Below are 20027 nucleotides of genomic sequence, written 5' to 3' on the forward strand. Positions count from 1 at the left end.
CATTCATGTAATATTTTAAACAAAATTCTAAAAAAAAAAAATATATAAAACACAACTCCATTTATATTCATTCAAATTATAAATAACATTATACCGAAAATAATATTAAGAAATTAAGATATTAATATTGCACTCAGTACTTTAATTGATGCAATGAATAATATATTTATTTTAAACAATGTAAAATTCATTTTTAATTTTTGCATCATTTATATAAAGTACATAAACATTATCTTGAGTATAATCATTTTATATATTACATTGAAATAATTGCGCTAAAATTTTATTTTTTACTCTTTGAAGAAATATCACAATTGTTTCTAATTTTATATTTTTATATATATCCTCTTCTGAAACTGCACAAATTATGCCATTTCTTTTTAGTTATATAATGATTATCTAATTTTAGGAATTTCTCGAAATAATTTTCTAAATGAAATTTTTCTATTTCGAGAGAGTATTAATGTTACTTATAATTTAATTTATAAATTATATGTCCAAGTACCTTTTGCTGACTGAATATAGCGAAGAGGGACGATCGTGTTTCTAATATCAGGACTTTTTGACCTTCTTACACAATCCTGACTTAAAACCCTGCATCCTGGACTTAAAGTTAAACCATTAAAGCTACTGCGAGGGATGCTGTCACTACTTGCAACCCTTCTAACATCATTGGCTTTCTTTTCTTCGCTGTTATTAACTACAGACATTAGATTATCTGGTATAGAGTCCCTAAGATTATATACATTCTGATTATTTCCAAAATATTTTGAATTCGGATGAATAGATATATTTTTTGGATTTCGCATTGAAGTTTCCATACAACCATTCCGGCGAATTTGACATTTATCAGTATTATCATCGATCGAATGTCGATTACATGACATATGATGATCAATATTACAATTTGTATCGTTATCAATAATATATTGGCAAGGAATTACCATACTATCGAGAGAATCTGAAAATTCTGGACTTGAAATTGAAGAAACACTGCCCATATGAGAAAAAGTGACCGTCCCCTGATTTTGGGGACGGCGTCAGAAACATCATTCTTCTAATTCATCCATTCGATTCCTAACAGCCATTTCTACTACTTCTAAACTTGGATAATCAAGCTCTTTAACTAAACATAATACAGCCGATAATATGTTTGAGTTCTAAAATCAAAATATTTTATGTTATTTTTAAATCTATTTTTAAATTTTAATAAAACAATATATATGTGAAATATACTCTTGTAACAGGCCTTCTGTGGTAATGAAATTGTGATCTACATTTTTCCTTGTCAGAATGTCTTACCCATCCAGGTACTTGGTTTGAATCTTCCTACAATATAGAAAAATTTCATTTGATTCATTTTTATATAATTTATATTGCTAAATTTTAAATCAAAATTAATAATAATAATTTTAATTTTAACCCTTTTTACATTGTGATGAACTGCCATTCGTCTAGGTTGAGATGATGGTTGATGTTGCTCTTCATAATCTGATTTTATCCTGTGATCATGATGTTCTTTATATTCAGATTTCAATCTATTGTCATAATCATAATTATTTCTTTCTGCTCGTCTTTCATCTAAAATTTCATTTGTAGCATATTGTGTTCTTGGAGACATTGGTGCATATGTTCGTTGAGAAATATCATTATTACTATATTCTGCATAAGATCTTCTATCATCATAATCTCCATTATGTCTAGATATTGCTGATCGGTCATCATATTCCTAAAAATAATTTTAGTAAAAAAATTTTTTTTATTTATTTTCAACAATAGTATATTATATAGATATATTTGTATTTAATAAAAAAGTTTTTTTTACTTATTTTCAACAATAGTATATTATATATTATATATTATATAGATATATTTGTATTTAATTCTTCTAAAATTTAAAAAATATTACAAAATTAATTATTATTTTATATTTGATAACAATATTGATAATTAGATAATCTGTTTCCAGTGAACCACTCAGAATTATCTAAAAGATTTTGTTAAAATTAGAATTCAAAGTTTACAACATTTGTCATAAAAAAATCAATTAAAGATAAAAATATGCTAATAATATTATAATATAATAATTTAATCTAAATTATATTTTTTATAAAAATTACATTTTTTGTTTTTTATTTTAAAAAAAATAAATTTTAATTTTATAAAAACAAATAAATATTATATATGTTTAGATTTTACATATTTAGATACAAAGTATTTAATATTTAAATTTTAATTATATATATTATATTTATAATTATATCTTTACTAGCTAAAAAAAAATCATTTAAAATCAATGTCACTAATTGATAAATAGCAATTAACTTTGAATAAGCAATATATAAATTTAACTAATGAATATTAAAACTATCAAGGTAACACTAGAAATAACACTACTTTGCACAAGCATTGTGCAATCTATAAAATGTACCTTGATTATTTCAATAGTGTTAGTGGCCACGTTTTCACTGACGTTGCGCGACTCTGTACGTATAGTTTCATCTTTGCTTTGATTCTTTGACTGTCCATTTGCTTGTTGCTGTCAGTATATGATTGCAGATAAAAGGAGCAATAAAATCATGCTTATTTAAATATTGTTAAATATTGATTTAGATACTTTGCTCAATACAACTAAGAATAAATTACGAATAGAGTTAACATTATACAATTAAGAAAAAATAAAAAATTAATTACATTTCTAATTTTAATATGAAAATAAAAGTAATCTAATGAAAATTTGAAACATAGAATAATCATTTTCGTTTACAGTTTCATTAAATATATATTATATTATATTAATGTACATTTTTCTTACATGCAAAAATATACAATGCAAAGCATTGACTTACCTCATATGCATATTGATTATTTTGTGAATAATGATGTGATGGTGACGCATTATAATTTGCATTTCTATGATCTGGATCATGATACTCTTCTTGAACATGTTGTGTCTCTTCAAAACTTCTCTGTAAGTAAATATGTATATAAGAAATTGTCTCTTTGTATTAAATAAATATATGTGCATGTATATATAATATTATAATAATAATATAATATAATATATAATTTAGATTTTAATAAAATTATCAAAAGTAAAATTTCAATAAAAAAATTTTAACAACTTGAATTTTATATTACCTGATCACTTGAAGAACTATATCTTCGATGTCGTGTCACTTCACTTTCTTCAATATATTCAGTAGTAATATCCTAATTATTTAAATGTTATTTAAGTGTTAAGATTTTGTTAAAATGAATTTATTATGATGAAAATAAATAAAATCATAGATTTAAATATAATGATACATATAATAATACATATACATATATATCATTAAAAAAATTAAGTAAAGATTTTAATATTAAAAATATTACATGACGATAAAGAATGATTTAAATAAATATATTAAAAAACAATTTTATAAAATAAAAATAACAAATAATAAATAATCTTACTTCTGGACTAACTGCATTTGATTGTGGTGGGGAAGCATACATATCAAGAAGAGGATGAACTAAAACACGACCTCTTGTCAATGCAGTTTGCACTTCCTCAGGTGATACTACTTCATCATCAAGTTTTTGTAAATTTGGTAAAGCTCTTAAAACTGATAACCGATACCTAGAAATAAATTAATTATTCGGAAATTTATTCAAATATAGTATTGAAATATATTATATCTTTTAAAACAATAAAAAATGTAAAGATTTTTAAAAATTATTAATGTCTTTTTATTCACATACAAAAAATCATTTTGAATTGAGATTAATATTCGAATTATTTACGATCAGTAATCGAAAATTTTCATTTTATTTAATTATTTAATTTATTAGATTTAATTTTATTAATTGCATATCAACAGTAAGTTAAGTATATTATAAATGTAATATTTCCAATAATTATTAGTAATTAAATATGATAGTCCATTCATCATAATCCAGCGAAAAAAACGCGCAAATCAGATAAAGATTTTCTTTCGCTTGCCATGTGTGCCAAGGAACTAAAAGGATTTTTTAAAACAATTTATAAACATGCTGATTAACCTTTTCTGCAAGATCTATCAATATGCACAATTCTATCTCTATTCTATTTCTTTTTTAAAATCTCTTAATATGCATAATTCTTAATGATACTGTATATACCCTTCCTTCTCAGCACAAGGATTTTCTCCAAGCCATAAATTTCTTAAGTTTGGTAAACCTTGAAGATAACAAACTTCATTTAAATCTTCAATATTATTATTTCTAACAAATAATTCTTGAAGACTTAAACAATATTGAAAATCAGCAAGAGTGTTGATATGATTAACACTGAAAACAAATGAAAAGAATTAAAATATAATATCGTAATAATATAAATATATCAATATAAATATCAATATATCAATATAAATATATCTTTATATATAGAAATGTTTATAATAAAATTTGATTGAATTTCAAAAAAATATTCTATTTCAAAGATAATTATTTAATAAATATTTAAATAATAAAATTATAATTAAAAAATATAAAATCAGTAATAATATAAAGTTTTAGAATATATTATTCATAAAGATAATGCATTAAAAAATTGTTATATGATTATATTGCTACATTTCACTTGAATTAATTTAAATAAAATCTATCAAATGATATTAAATCTACAATTAAATATTATTTAAATTATTATTTAATTAAATCTGTTATATTATGATTATGTTAATATTATGATTAATTGATAATAATATCATAGTATAAATATAAAAAGAAATCTAAAATTTTAATAGTTTTCAAATATTAAAACATTATATATCATGTCAAATTATTTTCATTTTTCTTTAAAAGAATATTAAAATATACAATAAATTCAAAACGTGAAGAAATTTTGTATATAATTTTGAGATTTATGTAAATTTATTTTGAATTAAAGACTATATAAATTATTAATATTAAAAATTATAAACTGAAATCAATAGTTTTTTTTTCTTAACACAATAATTTTTAAGTAACATTTCTATATAAAATGTAAAGATAAATCATAATTAATTACCTTAATGATAATACTTCCACATTTTTCATTTTTCTTAAAATGCTTACATCAGTTAATTCTGTGCCCCTATTAAAAATATAATATTAATATAAATATTAATTAAATAGTTATAAATATTTCTTACAATTTTTAATAATGAATAGTAAAAGATTAATAAAAATAAATCCAAATAATTTATTAATTATTTAATATTGTAAATTAAATATAAGTAATTAACTATAATAATATTTTTATAACATATTTATTTCAGATTTCAACTTAATTATACAATTTTAAGTGCAAATACTAAATAATTCTTTATTAAATAAATATAAAATTAAATAAATAAATATTCTTTTAAAATAATAATATTTTAAAAATATAATGATATAAATATAATTATATTGATTCTTAGGAAGAATTAAATAGTATAATATAATAACGAATGTCATTGATTAAATTGAATACATTATTTTAATATAATTACATGTTAATATATGTAATAATGATAGATAATAATAGAATAAAGATAACGATTTAACGATAGAATAAAGAACAACTTATTTAAAAAAATATAATATTTTTTTAATACTTACCAACAATTAAGTTTCTTTACGGCAGAGAAATCAGACATTCGTGTCCGAGCCACGACCATTTCTTCTGTTAATTTTACCATAATGAAATTTGTAATTTATATAAAAGTACTTGAAATAAAATAATAATAAAAAATTTTGCGGATATTAGAAATAATTACAAAAAAAATGCAATTTAGACCATTATGCCAAATTTCTTAACTGTAAATCAAAGACGTAACCAAAACCCATCGCCATGATGGTGTGCCGTTGACTAGTTGAAAACTATAGTAAGAAGCTTTCGTAAAATACTTAAACGTTCTCCACAGTATACGCATGTGTACTATATAACTGAAATACAGATATGCGACTCATTTTCATTTCTTTAATTATATTTAAATCTGTTACAAACAGTTCATATAGAAGATAGACAAAAATAGCAAAATAATCATTAGCAATAGATATTTAAAATTTTGATTATAAATAATACTTTAAAGTTTATTAAACTTTATAATATAATTCTTTATAATGTAATAACAGTTTTAAATAATCTTTGAACACATTCATGTTACTTTTTATTTATTTCTAGCTTTTTATCATAATTTACTAGGGAAATTATTCCCGCTTTATTGATACACCCTCTTCTTTTCATTAGAGAAGAATTGGAGTTTTGTAAAATCGAAGACGCACTCGTGATAAAAGAATATTGATGATGCATACATAGTAACACGTGTCAAAACGTGCAAAAATAAAGATCTAGTGATCATATTATTTCTGCAACAGTGCTCATTAATATCAGACATTAAAGATTAGAAAAATGCAGAAAGTTGGAAAATTGAATTCCTCAATTGATATCATTCCATTACAAGGATCTAGTGGAGATTATAAATCAAAAACCATGAATAATAAACACAAAATTGATTCTTCCCATAAATTTTTGCGAGATAAATTATTAATTTCACGTGTGCAAACGGTAATTTAATTTATTATTTCATAATATTTAGAATATTTTTAATTTAACTAATGGAATATGTCTATTAAAATAAACACTTTTACATTATACAATTTGCGCGCTAAATTCATGCATTAAACTCAAAAACATATAATATAACGATTTTTTATATATGTAAAATATTTTTATATAAAGTAATTTTTACAAACTTTTAAAAATAAAATTCGAATTTAATATTTTTTTTAAAAGTAAAATCTGATTTTATTTTATATTTTGAATATTTTTATGTTTCAGAATTTAACTTTATAATAACTTCATGAAAAATTTAATCATATAATTATTAACTACTTTGAAAAATTATTTTTAAATTTAAAATAATAATAATATATTAACATAATAAGTTATTAATATTTATTATAATTTATTAAGTTTATATAAGTTTCTGAATGATTTTATTATTATTTTAGTATATGCATGAAAATGAAAATAAAGTCTATATTGATGTTAATGAAATGGCAGATGCTTTACAAAAAAAATATAAAGACTACCGTATTAAAAAACGGGGTCCTTTTAGAGCATTAGTACGTAAAGCATATGATGAACTTACAGAAATGTTTGCAAAAAAATATTGTTCTCGTGAATGGCCTGCTTATGATGATGAAGATGAAGAGGAAGAAGTTGATCTTGAGGTATAAATATAAATATAATAAAGCATAATATAATGTATTATATTAAATCTTGAGAAAAATATGTTGATTTTAGTCAGATCCTCAAAATACTATGTTAGATGGAATGTTGTTAAAAATGTATAAAAAATCACAAAATAAACAGAATGGGAATTCTAGTGATAAAGAACTTATAGATATTAGTAGTGATGATGATGTAAATAAAATGGAATCAAATTCAAGAAAAGCAAGTGAACCTGAAGTTGTGGAGAATCTACAACAAAAACCAGGTCCATCTTCAAGTACAGAAAAAACTATACATGCTAAAGAAGTTGAGCAACTGAGAAGAGTAAATTTAAAGCTTTTTTTATTCCTGTTTAATTTTTTAAATTTTGTTAATTAATATTATCTAATTGTAATTTAATATAAAATCTGTATTAAAATAGTATAAGTAAATATACTAATTACTAATATTTGAAATTTATTACATTAAAGTAATATTATTATGGTAGAAATATTGCATTTAATTTTTAATTTAATTTTTAGCCTAGTAAAGAAATACAACAAACAACAACAACAACAAGTACAACAACTACTACAACAACTACAAGTACAGCAATAGAATCTGCTAAGAAACGACAACGTGATGAAGATGCTGATTGTCAATTCACGTTTGTAAGGAAAACTAAAGGAATACCAATTTCTGATCCAAAAATCACATTTTCAGACATAAGAGGAAATGATAAAACCAAAAGAATACCAATTTCTGAACCAAAAATCACATTTTCAGACATAGGAGGAAATGATAAAGTTTTAAAAACTGTATGTAAATTACTTGCTCATATGAAACATCCAGAAATCTTTAAAGAACTTGGTATATCTCCACCAAGAGGATTTTTACTTCATGGTCCACCTGGATGTGGAAAAACATTATTAGCACATGCTATTGCTGGAGTAAGTTACTATTTTAGAAAATTGATTTATTTCTTATTTGATTATTTATTTTATATTTTTAATAACTAGGAATTAGGTATACCATTATTGAAAGTAGCAGCACCTGAATTAGTTACAGGAGTATCAGGTGAAAGTGAAGCAAGAATTCGAGAATTATTTGAACAAGCACTTGCAATTGCACCTTGTGTAATTTTTTTAGATGAAATTGATTCTGTAGCGCCACATAGAGCCACAGCTCAAAGAGAAATGGAAAGAAGAATTGTTGCACAATTATTATCATGTTTAGATGGTAAATTATTATTATAATTAGATTATAGTTAATTATGCTAATCTTAAAATAATTTTTTAAATAGAAAATGTATTATTGAATAGAATTAAGTTTAAAAGAAAATGGTACTAGAGTATTAGTACTTGGAGCAACGAATCGTCCTGATTCATTAGATCCAGCTTTAAGAAGAGCTGGTCGATTTGATCATGAAGTATGTCTAGGAATACCAGATAGAGATGCAAGAGCAAAAATTTTAGCTGTTCATACAGAAAAAGTAGCACTTTCTCCAAATGTTAGTTTATCTACAATAGCTTCACTTACACCCGGTTTTGTTGGTGCAGATTTAGTTGCATTAATTAGAGAAGCAGCTATGGCAGCTGTGGATAGGTAATAAATTTAATAAATATTTTAAAATTAATTTCTTTAATATATTTCTCTCAGTTATATATTCTTATATTTTTATTAGAATACTCGAAAACTTAAAATCAGTACCAGATAATAAATCTTCAGAAATTCCAGAAAATAATACTGTTATTGAAAAAAAAACTGAAAATTTTGAAAATTCTGGTAATTTAGTGGATGAAGTGACCATTGAACCATCTACCTCAGATCAAAATGTTCCTAAGTCAGAAAGTTCTCAAGTAACTTTAGAAATGGATGTAATACAGGAAAATTCTAAATCTCCAGATTTAACGGGATTACTTACTTGGTTACGTAATGATCCGCCGCTTCCTACAGAGCAGTTATCAAATTTATGTATTGAACATAGTGATTTTGAAACTGCTCTTCGTATTATTCAACCATCAGCCAAAAGAGAAGGCTTTGCAACAGTACCTGATGTTACATGGGATGATGTTGGTTCTTTACGAGATATCAGAGAAGAATTACAAATGGCTATACTTGTAAATACATTTATATTAATATAATTAAAAAGGTCCAAAAAGTTTAATATATTTGAGAAAAGTAAAATATTTTTTTGTTTAATTATCTTAGGCACCAATTCGACATTCTGAACACTTTACAGCATTAGGATTAACAACACCTACTGGAGTATTATTATGTGGTCCACCAGGTTGTGGAAAAACATTATTAGCCAAAGCTATTGCAAATGAGGCTGGTATTAATTTTATTTCTGTTAAAGGACCAGAACTACTAAATATGGTAAAAATATTTTAATAATTATAAATATTATTATACAATTATTTATTTTTATTAAAAATTTGTTTTCATTATTTTAGTATGTTGGTGAAAGTGAAAAAGCAGTTCGACAATGTTTTATTAGAGCAAGAAATTCTGCTCCATGTGTTATATTTTTTGATGAATTAGATGCATTATGTCCCAGGAGATCAGAAGGTGATAATTCTGCTACTTCGCGTGTTGTAAATCAAATGTTAACTGAAATGGATGGAGTAGAAGGACGACAAGGAGTATTTTTAATGGCTGCAAGTAATCGTCCTGATATTATTGATCCAGCAGTATTAAGACCAGGAAGATTAGATAAAATTTTATATGTTGATTTGCCTACCTCAGCAGATCGTGTTGATATTTTAAGAGCATTAACAAAGGTAATATCTTATAAACTGACTGAAAATATATTTTTTAAAAATTTCTCCCTCTTGAAATAAATCCATATTTATAGAATGCAACAAAACCAAAATTAGCTGCAGATGTAAACCTTGAAGAAATAGGATATAATAGTAAATGCGATGGTTATACTGGAGCTGATTTAGCTGCTTTAATCAGAGAAGCTGGTATAGAAGCATTAAGAGAATTAATGGATATGCACTATTCGGGACAACCAGAAATCTCTATGCGACATATTGTAGTTGCGTTTGATAAAATAAGACCGTCCGTACAAGAAAAGGTAAACACAATTAATATCGATCATTTTTTTTATAAATTAATTATATATTACATATTCTAATTTTTAGGATATCAAACATTATGAAAAATTAAAAAGATTGTATTCAATTAAAAAAAAATCTGATGATACACCTATGGAAACTCCAATAGATACACCTATAGTAGATGTAGTTATGGAACCTATGGAAACGTGAAATAAAAATAAGACTTAAACAAATGTGTAAAAAATCTTCCATTAAAAAGTTCTTTTAAGCAGATGACTCTCACTTAAAAGATAGATATTATACACCTTAACTTTATTTTTATAGTTAAGACATTTTAGTGTTCATCTCTGACGATCGAAAATAAATTATAATAATATTAGATCTTAATTTACTATTATTAAATAAAAAATAAATTTACTTTTAATTTTCAAATACTAAATATATGCAATATAAAACTATCTTAATAATATTTCTATAAATAAAAATGTGTTTATAAAATTTTTATAAACAAATAAATTTTATGTTCAACATATTTTTGGGTAAATTATACGATTTCCTTTATTTTAGAAACAAAAAGAATTATATATTTTATTTTATGTAACTTTATATAAATTTATATAAAGTATTACATTATTTAAAAAATTTAATAAATCTATTTTTTTCAATAATTTTTTTAATGTTTTATAATGAATTATTTAAATTTTTATCAACAAATAATATGTAATTATAATTAAATTTTTAATTATAAATCATATTTTTTTTAATGTAAATTATAAATCATATTTTTTCTAGAAATATTAATTTTATTTATAGAAATTAAATTTTATTCCAAAAAATATTTTTTATTAACATTAAAATATTTAATATATATATGATTTTTTTTATTCTAAATTGTTATTCTTATATTCTTATAGAATATAAAATACCTTCACTACCTGTCTATCAATTTCATATGAATAAGTTATATTATAAATAAAATTATAACTAAAAATTAAATTCTCTTAAAAATTAAAAACTCAATCAATGAATGTTGTTATTTGGTTATAAAATTGTAATTTAAAAATAATTTTATTAAATGACAAATTATTAATTATTTTATTATTATTAGAAGACAAAAAAGAATACGTAATGCACCATTTCAAATTACATTATGTTTTATTCTGTGTATGAAGTAACAATATTATAATGTTATGTAATATAAAAAAATATCTAAAATAGATTTTTTGCTAAAAACTTATCTAGAATGTGATAATTGCAATATTAGTGATATCAAATCAAACTTCTATTGCAAGGAAAACAATTGTTTTATAAGATAAAATATAAAACTTAATAATTTATAGCAATTACATTATGATACATGTGGTTCTGTTGTTCGATTTTGCACAATCCAAGGATGTCTTAAAACATCTTCTAAAGGTAATCTTTGACCTGGATCAACTATTAATAACTGAAATAAAGAATTAAAATTAAATTTATATTTAATAATTTTTTATTTAATTTAACTATAATTTATTAATTTATTAACTATAATTATTTTAAAATATAATAAATATAATATAGAACTCACTTTAGATATTAAGTCCTTAGCACCTTCACTTAGAAATTCTGGAAATGTATATTGAGCTTTCCTAATTTTCATATATGTTTCATTATAAGATTTAGCTAAAAATGGAGGAATTCCTATTAAACATTCATAACAAAGAACACCAAGTCCCCATAAATCTACAGTATGATCATGTGTGTTTCCATTAATCATTTCTGGTGGTAAATAATCTAAAGTACCACAAAGAGTATTTCTTCTAGAGGAAGGAGCATGAACAGACCATCCAAAATCTGCTACTTTTAATTCACCCTTTATACCAAGTAATAAATTTTCAGGTTTAATATCACGATGTATCACTTTTTTACTATGACAATATTTTAAAGCATCTGCTAATTGAGATATATATGTTGCTGTTCTAATTTCATCAAAACGTTTCTCAGGTTGAGCATTCAATTCCTTGAATAATTCTCCATTTGGGGCATATTCCAAAATTAAATATATTCTTTTATCATCATGAAAATAACCATACATTTTTAAAATATTTGGATGCCTATAAAAAAATAAATATTATATTTATTTTAATTCAACATATAATTCAAAATATTATTTATATTATTATTTTATTAATATATTTATATTATTCTAAAAATTCATAATATAATGAATAAATATAATGAAATGTAAGTTAAATAAATTTTAAAATGTTTTTATAATTTTTATAATTAAATCATTATTGTTTCATTATTGTAATAATATTGTTTCTTTTTGTTATAATATAAATGTTTAAAATTTTTACCTTAAATGTGTCTGAATTTCTATTTCTCTTCTAACTTGATGTTCAACATCAGCTTTTTGTATTTGTGCTTTAAATAATACTTTCATAGCAATAATAAATTTTGATTTCTTTTCTCTAGCTAAATAAACATTTCCAAATTTTCCTTTTCCTAAAGGTCGACCAATATCAAAATCAGTTAATACCCACTTCTTATCAGTTTGTTTCTTATTATTTGTAATATTTTGTTCCAGATTCTTTTCAATGTCTAAATTATTGACAATTTTATTTTCTTTCTCATCATCAATTACATTTGGTATACGTTCTGTTGTTTTAGAAGATACAGGTGGTAATTTAGGTGGTGGCATCAATTCTGTAGACATTTTAGAATTGTTTTCTTTATTTTGTTTAATATTTGTTACATAAGTACTGCATTGATTTTTTATAGTATCTAAATTTTCTGTATTTTTCAATGTATTTTCAGTTAATACAGGAGCCACTTTTGATATCTTTAATTGTTTAAAATTATTTTCTACTTGTGAAATTGTTCTTCTTTGATCCTTAAGCATCCTCAAATATTACCTATAATTAAAAATAATATAAATAATAATTTAAAAATTATTTATTGAATCAATCTATCACATAAAAAATTATATAAAAATTTATAAAATATTTCTACATTTTATAAACAATACTCAAATAAAAAAGTAATTTACTATTTAAAGAATTATAAAATAATTCATTAATATTTTATGAAAATAAATAATATATTTTTCAATAGAAGAATAATTTAAATTCAAATATTTAAATTTAAATATTTCAAATAATTATATATATAAAATAATAACAATTAATACATACGTTTAAAAATTAAAATATAAGCTACAAACACGTCGTACTTTCAGTTCAATTTTAAAATAACGAATTTGAGCATTCGTTCTTCTGATTGGTCTAAATCACATGTATGAAAAAGATTACAAGATAGTCAACTCCATTAAAAAATAAAAATTCATAGTTAACAGCGCTCTCTATTATAAGAGGTTAAAAAAATTAAATATTATACATTATACATATATTAAAACATTTTTAATTATATTAAAAATAATTATATTCATAATAATTAATAAATTTATTAAAACATTTTTAATACATTTTTTTTTACAAATAATATTATTAATAATATTAATATAAAATCTATGTAAAAGTTATAATAAATCTTTTTCATTAATCTCTTAAATATATATATTGCAATTGAATAAAATGAATATACAAAATTTTCACAAAAATTAAAATTTATTATTAATTATGAAAATGTCATAAATAGATAACATTACATTATAAAAAAATCTTTTTTATTTAATTTAAGAATAATAATAAAAAATTGAAACAATATTTGTATGAATCTTAAAATATTTATTTATTTTGTAAGAGTAATATAATTATTATAGTTTAACAAACATTTATAAACAGAGTTCTTTATATATCTATTTTACAGACCATATTTAGAAAAATATTTTATGCAGAAAAAAATTTATATGTCACATACTAACTTAAAATTAAATCAAACGAAGTTATATACTTTATTTTAAATATGGTCATAATTTTACTTATTAAAGTAAATTTTTTTTTGCTTCAAATACAAATTAAATTTCATTGTTTAAAAGTTTTTTATCAAATAGAAACTCTCCTAACATTCCATGTGTTTGTATCATTTTACCTAAAGATGAAATTTTACCAGCAAGATCACGCTGTCCTTTATATTGTTCAGTTAAAAATTCTCCAGTGAGATAATCTACCAACTGAAATTAAATAATTTATTAAAGTAAAATAAATTTAAAACATATAATATTATAACTTACATGATAATCAACTAAATTTAAGTCATTTGGATGTTCACATGTTTTAATTAATTCACGAATTTTTTTTGTAACACTTGTTTCTAATTTAAGAGCTTTTTTCAAAGCTTTATAACCACTATTCCAATTCTCAATCTCTGCTTCCTAAAAAAAATAATATTTAAATATTTTTTATATATATATATCTAATTCTATAATTGAATTAAAATTTACATAATATAATACATAAATTGCATAAATTGAAATAGTAATATATTTTAAATGTATACCAAAGGAAATCTTAAAAGAACATTATCCTCATTAATATTAGTTAATTGACCACGCATTAATAAATATTCAAGAACTTTTATTGCATGTTCTCTTTCTTCTGTAGCAGATTCAAAAAAGAATTTGCTGAATCCAGGTCGATTAATTACATCAAGAGCAAAATGAGCACCCTAAAAAAAAAAATAAAAAATAAATAAGTGCAATATTATTAATACATAAAATACATCATAAAATAAAGGAAAAAATTTAATTACCATTGCAAGATAAGTCATTGCAGCTTTAATTTCAACATTCACCTGAGATTCCAAACTTTTAATACAATTTTTATCCATATCCAACCAATGTTTTGTCGCATTTTCATCAGCAGCTATATTACCTACTATACCTAATATTAATAAAAATAAAATTCATTATTGATAAAAAAATATAATAATATATATTATTTATTAAAGTATTAAATGATATAATATACATAAAAAGATTCAAAAAAAATAAAGTAATAAATATTTTCAGAAAATATGTTATATTATTATTAAAATATTATTATAATATAAATGCAATATTATTAAATTAATTAAAATGTTGGAATTAAAAATAGATAAAATAACTATAACTAGTTTTTTTTTATTAAATGTAATAAAACTTTTTAAGATAAAAATTCTGTTGCATATATAAAAGATGTTTATTAATTTTCAATAATATTTTTAATTTTTCTTGATAATTTAATATAATTATTCAGTGAATTAATTTAAAATTATATAATATAAGAATAATAAAGAAATGAAACAAAAAATTAAATTAAAAAAAATTGTTTAAATGAGAACTGAATATTTCTATCTGAAATAGAAATAAAAATCTACTTTGTGACAATAGAAAAGGAAGTTGATGATATAAAGTAGTTTTGATTAAATTATCTGACTTCTCCGAACAATATGTACAGTACACTCATATTGAGTGTGGACTTTAGAATATGCAGTAATCAATACGTTTATATTGTCACGTAAAGCTTATCAAATGTTATCATTGTACAAATAAGATTGTCAATAATGGTTAGTAATTAACAGGCTAGAATTATGAAATTCTGTTAGTTATTCTGAAGTGTAAAAATTATAAATCAAATATATATGTAATGTTAATAAATTTCCTAAAAATAAAAAAATTACAAATACATAAGTATATAAAGTATACATAAGTATAATATAATAATATAGAAATATATATAAAATAATATTACATAAAAATAATATAAATTATTACATTATAATAAGAAATTAAAACTTATTTTTTATTAAATTATTTTATTAATAAATTTTATATAATATCAAAAAATTTTATTTTGATATATGATTATAATATTGATAATTATTAATAATAATAAATCATGAAGAATGATTTTATATTAGAATTTTATCGTTATCCATGCATATAAAGTGATAATTTGATAATCTTCAATTAGGTCAATAGAGTAATGTATAATATCTCACATTAAATATAGAAATTACATAGATAAGATGATTCTAAATTATTTGTTGAAATATTTATTGTAACACATGAAACAGAGAAATATATATACATGCAATATATAATAAATAATTCAATAAATAAAAAAATTAAAAAATAATATAGAAATAACATTATAAATATATATTTAAAACATATAATATTTAATAATTTATATAAAATTATATAAAATTGTATAAAAATTTTTTAATAAATGCAAGTAATGATAATAAAATAATATACAGGATGTGCTAAAAATATTAAAATCCGTAAACTGAAGATTCCTGAATAATTTCAAATAACATTTTTCTTTATAAAAACTTTCGTTATGGCTTTGTTCATGAGTTATTAACAAAAAACACTGGCCAATCATGGAGCACATAGCTTAATCGAAACGTGAGAATAGCATAAATTATGTGCCGGCGACAGAACATGAACAAGTTCAAATAACATATGTTGAAGATATTTTGAATATTGTAGTTTTCTTCATATTTATATAAATATTTATATTTATATTAAATCTCATATTCAACATATATTCTACAACATATATTGCTTGGATTATTCATGTTTGGTTGGCGGCATGTAGCCAACGCATTATCGTGGTTCTAGACCATACGTTCTATAATCCAGTGTTTTTTGTTAATATTTCATTAACAAAATTGTAATGAAAGTTTTTACAAAGGAAATGTTTTAAAATTACTCAGAGATCTCTAATTTACGGAAATTCCAATATTTTTTATCTTATATGATTAATATATTATGACTAATAAAGTAAACTGTTTAATGTGATAAATCTAAATAAAGAAAATAATATTCAAATATAGATTATATTTCATAATAATAGAAAATATGCATGAATTGCCTTACACTAAAAATTATATTTATATTTTATAAAAATATAATGTATAATGTAATATAATGTATAATATATATGATTTTCTTTTGTAACTACATGCAATTCTAATTTAAAATATCTAAGGTATCAAATATATATTTATATACTAAAATAATTTTAAAATTAATATCTATAATCTCGGATTATTAATATTTATTATTAAGATCATTTTATTTCTAACATTGTTATTCGAAATAGATTATAATTTTATCTTTAATATATCGCGAACTGATGATATATTCATTCTGAGAAAAACAAGTTGTTTATAAAGAATATACGCATTAAGTTATTGCATTATAACACAAATAAATTATATCTATAACATCTTTATATCATTAAATATTGATTTAAATATAATTATATTAATAAATACTTATTTCTATATTTGATATCTTTTCTAGAAATACAGAAGTTTATTTAAAGATGGAAAGAATAGGGAACAATAAAATCTACTGAAAAATAGCATGCTAACCTCAATAGATGTCTCATATAAATGTATTTAGAATAAATATTATAAAATAAATGATAAACTTACATGATCTTGTTGCACTGTCATTTCCTAGTGATCCATTGATGTAAACGAAAACGATAAGAAGAACATAAAGTAGCTTCATTATTAATAATTATTTATTAAAAGCTATTATTTTAAAATTCGCGAGAGTGCTTTTAATTTTCCCTGTTTCGGAAGCAACCTTTATACACACTGGTATAGAAGGCTGCTTTAATGAAGCTAGATAAGAGAATGTGCGTGAACTAAATATAATGTACGACCATCGATCATTTAATAATTGATCAACAAATGTACATTCGTACTTTAATCGACGGGGAGTAACTGGAATTTTCTATTCTCTTTCTTATCACGCATGCGCTTTACCTATCAGCTGACTATGACTTCGTGAAAACTACCAACGAACGTGTTGTTCAATGTTCATTGTTGGAAGAACGTCGAAACGAGAGTATTCACGTTACTTCCCTTAAATAAGTTCTCTTTAATCGTTTTAGTAAGTATATAATAATGAATAATTTAAATTCAGTTTTTTATATTATAATTATATCTATTGGATATATAAATAGAAGATGAGACTAATACAATTGCGAAGAATATATTTTTTTATTAAACATAATTTTTTTATTTGATGTAAAATATTGCGTATTTCAATACAATGAAAATATCATTGTGCAATATATCTGATATCTATAGATAATATCAATTTTTCTTTGATGCAAAAAATGTATAATTTTTTTATATTAATGGATATTAATTTATATTAATTTTTTTAATTCTTAAATGAGTTTCCATTTTTTTTTTATTATCCGTTTTTAGTATTAATTTAATACATTTTTATAAGTATATAAACAATTGTATGTTATTTAAAATTTAACAATATAGTTATTATTTCATTTGTCTGTATATAATACACAGAAATTATTAAAAATATTATTTTTTATTAACGAATTATATTAAAATAGAAATAGAAAATCTAATATTAATGTTAGATAATTTTAAATAATGTTAAATATTTAAGTTAATTTCTTAAATATATTATTTAATTGGCATAAATATAAATATATTTATATAATTAATGTAAGTATGTAATTATATAAATATTCATTAATTATGTTTTATCTATTGTTTGATAGCACAGAAAACATGTTGTTCTTTGGAATATTATTCATATTTTTGGCAACTACCTCTGCTGAATATTGCACTGATGAAGTGAACAAATTTTGCAGTACTACAAAAAAACATGAGATAGGTGTGTAATGCAATATATACAAAAATATTTAATATTTTAGAAAATAAATAAATTTTATTCTTAAAAAATTTTTATTTTTTTGTATTTATAAAAATATATAGAATATTTAAATTTTTATATTTAGGTATTGAATCAAATTGTAATGCAACATATGGAAATATTCATGAACTTTTAGTACCTCTTCAATCTTATGCATATGGTAATATTGAATATAGTTTTCGATTTTTATTAATGTCTTCTTATTTGGGAAATTATGAAAATCAACGTGAAGGATTTAAGAAATTATATCGTAAATATTCTGATGAAATGTGGGAGAATGGAATTGATTTAATTAAATATATTACTAAACGAGGTGGTTCAATGAACTTCGGACAAGAGCCAAAGTTTACTCCTGTATTTATATATTTTATTTATTTATAATATAAGAATAAAAAAGAAATATTACTAATTTCATATTTTTTTTTAGATGATAAAAACTTTAGAATTGAATGAATTTGCAAGTTTAGCCACAGCACTTGAAATTCAAAAATCATTTGCAAACCAAGCATTAAAGATACATGAAAAAGCAAGTAAAAAACAAGATTCTGCTATTGCTCATTATATTGAAGAGAAATTTTTAGAACCACAGGCAGATCGTGTTCGAGAATTAGCAGGTCATATAAGGGATATGAAACGTTTCATTGATGAAAGTAGTAGTCATTTATCTATATTTTTGTTTGATCAATATCTTCAACAAAGTGTATAATTCGTTTATTACAGTTAAAAAGACATATAAATTAAAATTTCATGTTTTCAATTTTTCTATATATAAGTTTAATCCATGATAAACATACTCCTTTTTTTAGTTATTCAAAATTTTACATTTAGAATTAATATTGTATATTAATATTATATTTTTGTCATATTTCATTTAATAAAATATATACTTAATAAATTGTTTGTTTTAATTTGACATTAAGCAATAAAGATATAAATCAAATATATTAAATATTAATACCTACATAATTAAAAAAAATTCTATAAAAAAAATCTTTGAAAATACTCGTATTAAAAAAATAAACGAAAAAAAATTTTATTAATTTATTAGGTAAATAAGGATTATTTAATAATAATAAGGAAATTAGGAATAAAAAAGAATATATTTTCAGCATTAATTTATTTA

At 21.5% G+C, this 20027-nt stretch overlaps 5 protein-coding genes across 7 annotated transcripts; 2 read left to right on the top strand and 3 right to left on the bottom strand.

The window, feature by feature from the left end:
* Positions 1 to 1018: 1018 nt before the first annotated feature.
* Positions 1019 to 5888, bottom strand: LOC122711135 (dynein axonemal assembly factor 11-like). 3 transcript variants are annotated; one of them, XM_043929608.1, is made up of 10 exons: positions 5611 to 5888; positions 5036 to 5101; positions 4147 to 4314; positions 3460 to 3625; positions 3142 to 3213; positions 2850 to 2969; positions 2432 to 2539; positions 1433 to 1729; positions 1237 to 1329; positions 1019 to 1160 (listed from the first exon to the last, which is right to left on the bottom strand). In XM_043929608.1, exons 1-10 carry the CDS (start codon positions 5688 to 5690, stop codon positions 1050 to 1052), a joined length of 1281 nt encoding a protein of 426 aa, XP_043785543.1. In that variant the 5' UTR covers positions 5691 to 5888; the 3' UTR covers positions 1019 to 1049. The 3 variants fall into 3 exon arrangements, with proteins under 3 accessions (XP_043785543.1, XP_043785542.1, XP_043785544.1); XM_043929607.1 differs by having other exon boundaries at positions 1424 to 1729; positions 5611 to 5882; XM_043929609.1 differs by lacking the exon at positions 2432 to 2539 and having other exon boundaries at positions 1424 to 1729; positions 5611 to 5879.
* Positions 2849 to 10543, top strand: LOC122711133 (nuclear valosin-containing protein-like). Its single transcript, XM_043929606.1, has 12 exons — positions 2849 to 2971; positions 6242 to 6559; positions 7006 to 7227; positions 7301 to 7552; positions 7750 to 8157; positions 8227 to 8446; positions 8530 to 8812; positions 8892 to 9327; positions 9419 to 9586; positions 9664 to 9990; positions 10065 to 10289; positions 10357 to 10543. Exons 2-12 carry the CDS (start codon positions 6404 to 6406, stop codon positions 10480 to 10482), a joined length of 2823 nt encoding a protein of 940 aa, XP_043785541.1. The 5' UTR covers positions 2849 to 2971; positions 6242 to 6403; the 3' UTR covers positions 10483 to 10543.
* An 865-nt stretch (positions 10544 to 11408) lies between these two features.
* Positions 11409 to 13645, bottom strand: LOC122711036 (aurora kinase B-like). The gene is made up of 4 exons (XM_043929428.1): positions 13449 to 13645; positions 12612 to 13169; positions 11840 to 12365; positions 11409 to 11719 (listed from the first exon to the last, which is right to left on the bottom strand). Exons 2-4 carry the CDS (start codon positions 13154 to 13156, stop codon positions 11621 to 11623), a joined length of 1170 nt encoding a protein of 389 aa, XP_043785363.1. The 5' UTR covers positions 13157 to 13169; positions 13449 to 13645; the 3' UTR covers positions 11409 to 11620.
* Positions 13646 to 14139: 494 nt separating this feature from the next.
* On the bottom strand, positions 14140 to 17868 carry LOC122711307 (ferritin subunit). Its single transcript, XM_043929927.1, has 5 exons — positions 17644 to 17868; positions 14965 to 15095; positions 14713 to 14880; positions 14447 to 14587; positions 14140 to 14386 (listed from the first exon to the last, which is right to left on the bottom strand). The coding sequence occupies exons 1-5, from the start codon at positions 17720 to 17722 to the stop codon at positions 14231 to 14233; spliced, it is 675 nt and encodes a 224-aa protein (XP_043785862.1). The 5' UTR covers positions 17723 to 17868; the 3' UTR covers positions 14140 to 14230.
* A 103-nt stretch (positions 17869 to 17971) lies between these two features.
* Positions 17972 to 19647, top strand: LOC122711308 (ferritin heavy polypeptide-like 17). Its single transcript, XM_043929928.1, has 4 exons — positions 17972 to 18109; positions 18750 to 18865; positions 18990 to 19258; positions 19332 to 19647. The coding sequence occupies exons 2-4, from the start codon at positions 18760 to 18762 to the stop codon at positions 19608 to 19610; spliced, it is 654 nt and encodes a 217-aa protein (XP_043785863.1). The 5' UTR covers positions 17972 to 18109; positions 18750 to 18759; the 3' UTR covers positions 19611 to 19647.
* Positions 19648 to 20027: the final 380 nt, after the last annotated feature.

This window comes from Apis laboriosa, unplaced genomic scaffold, assembly GCF_014066325.1.
Source record: "Apis laboriosa isolate Shangri-la unplaced genomic scaffold, ASM1406632v1 scaffold16_cov148, whole genome shotgun sequence".
In the NCBI taxonomy this organism is placed as follows: Eukaryota; Metazoa; Arthropoda; class Insecta; order Hymenoptera; family Apidae; genus Apis; species Apis laboriosa.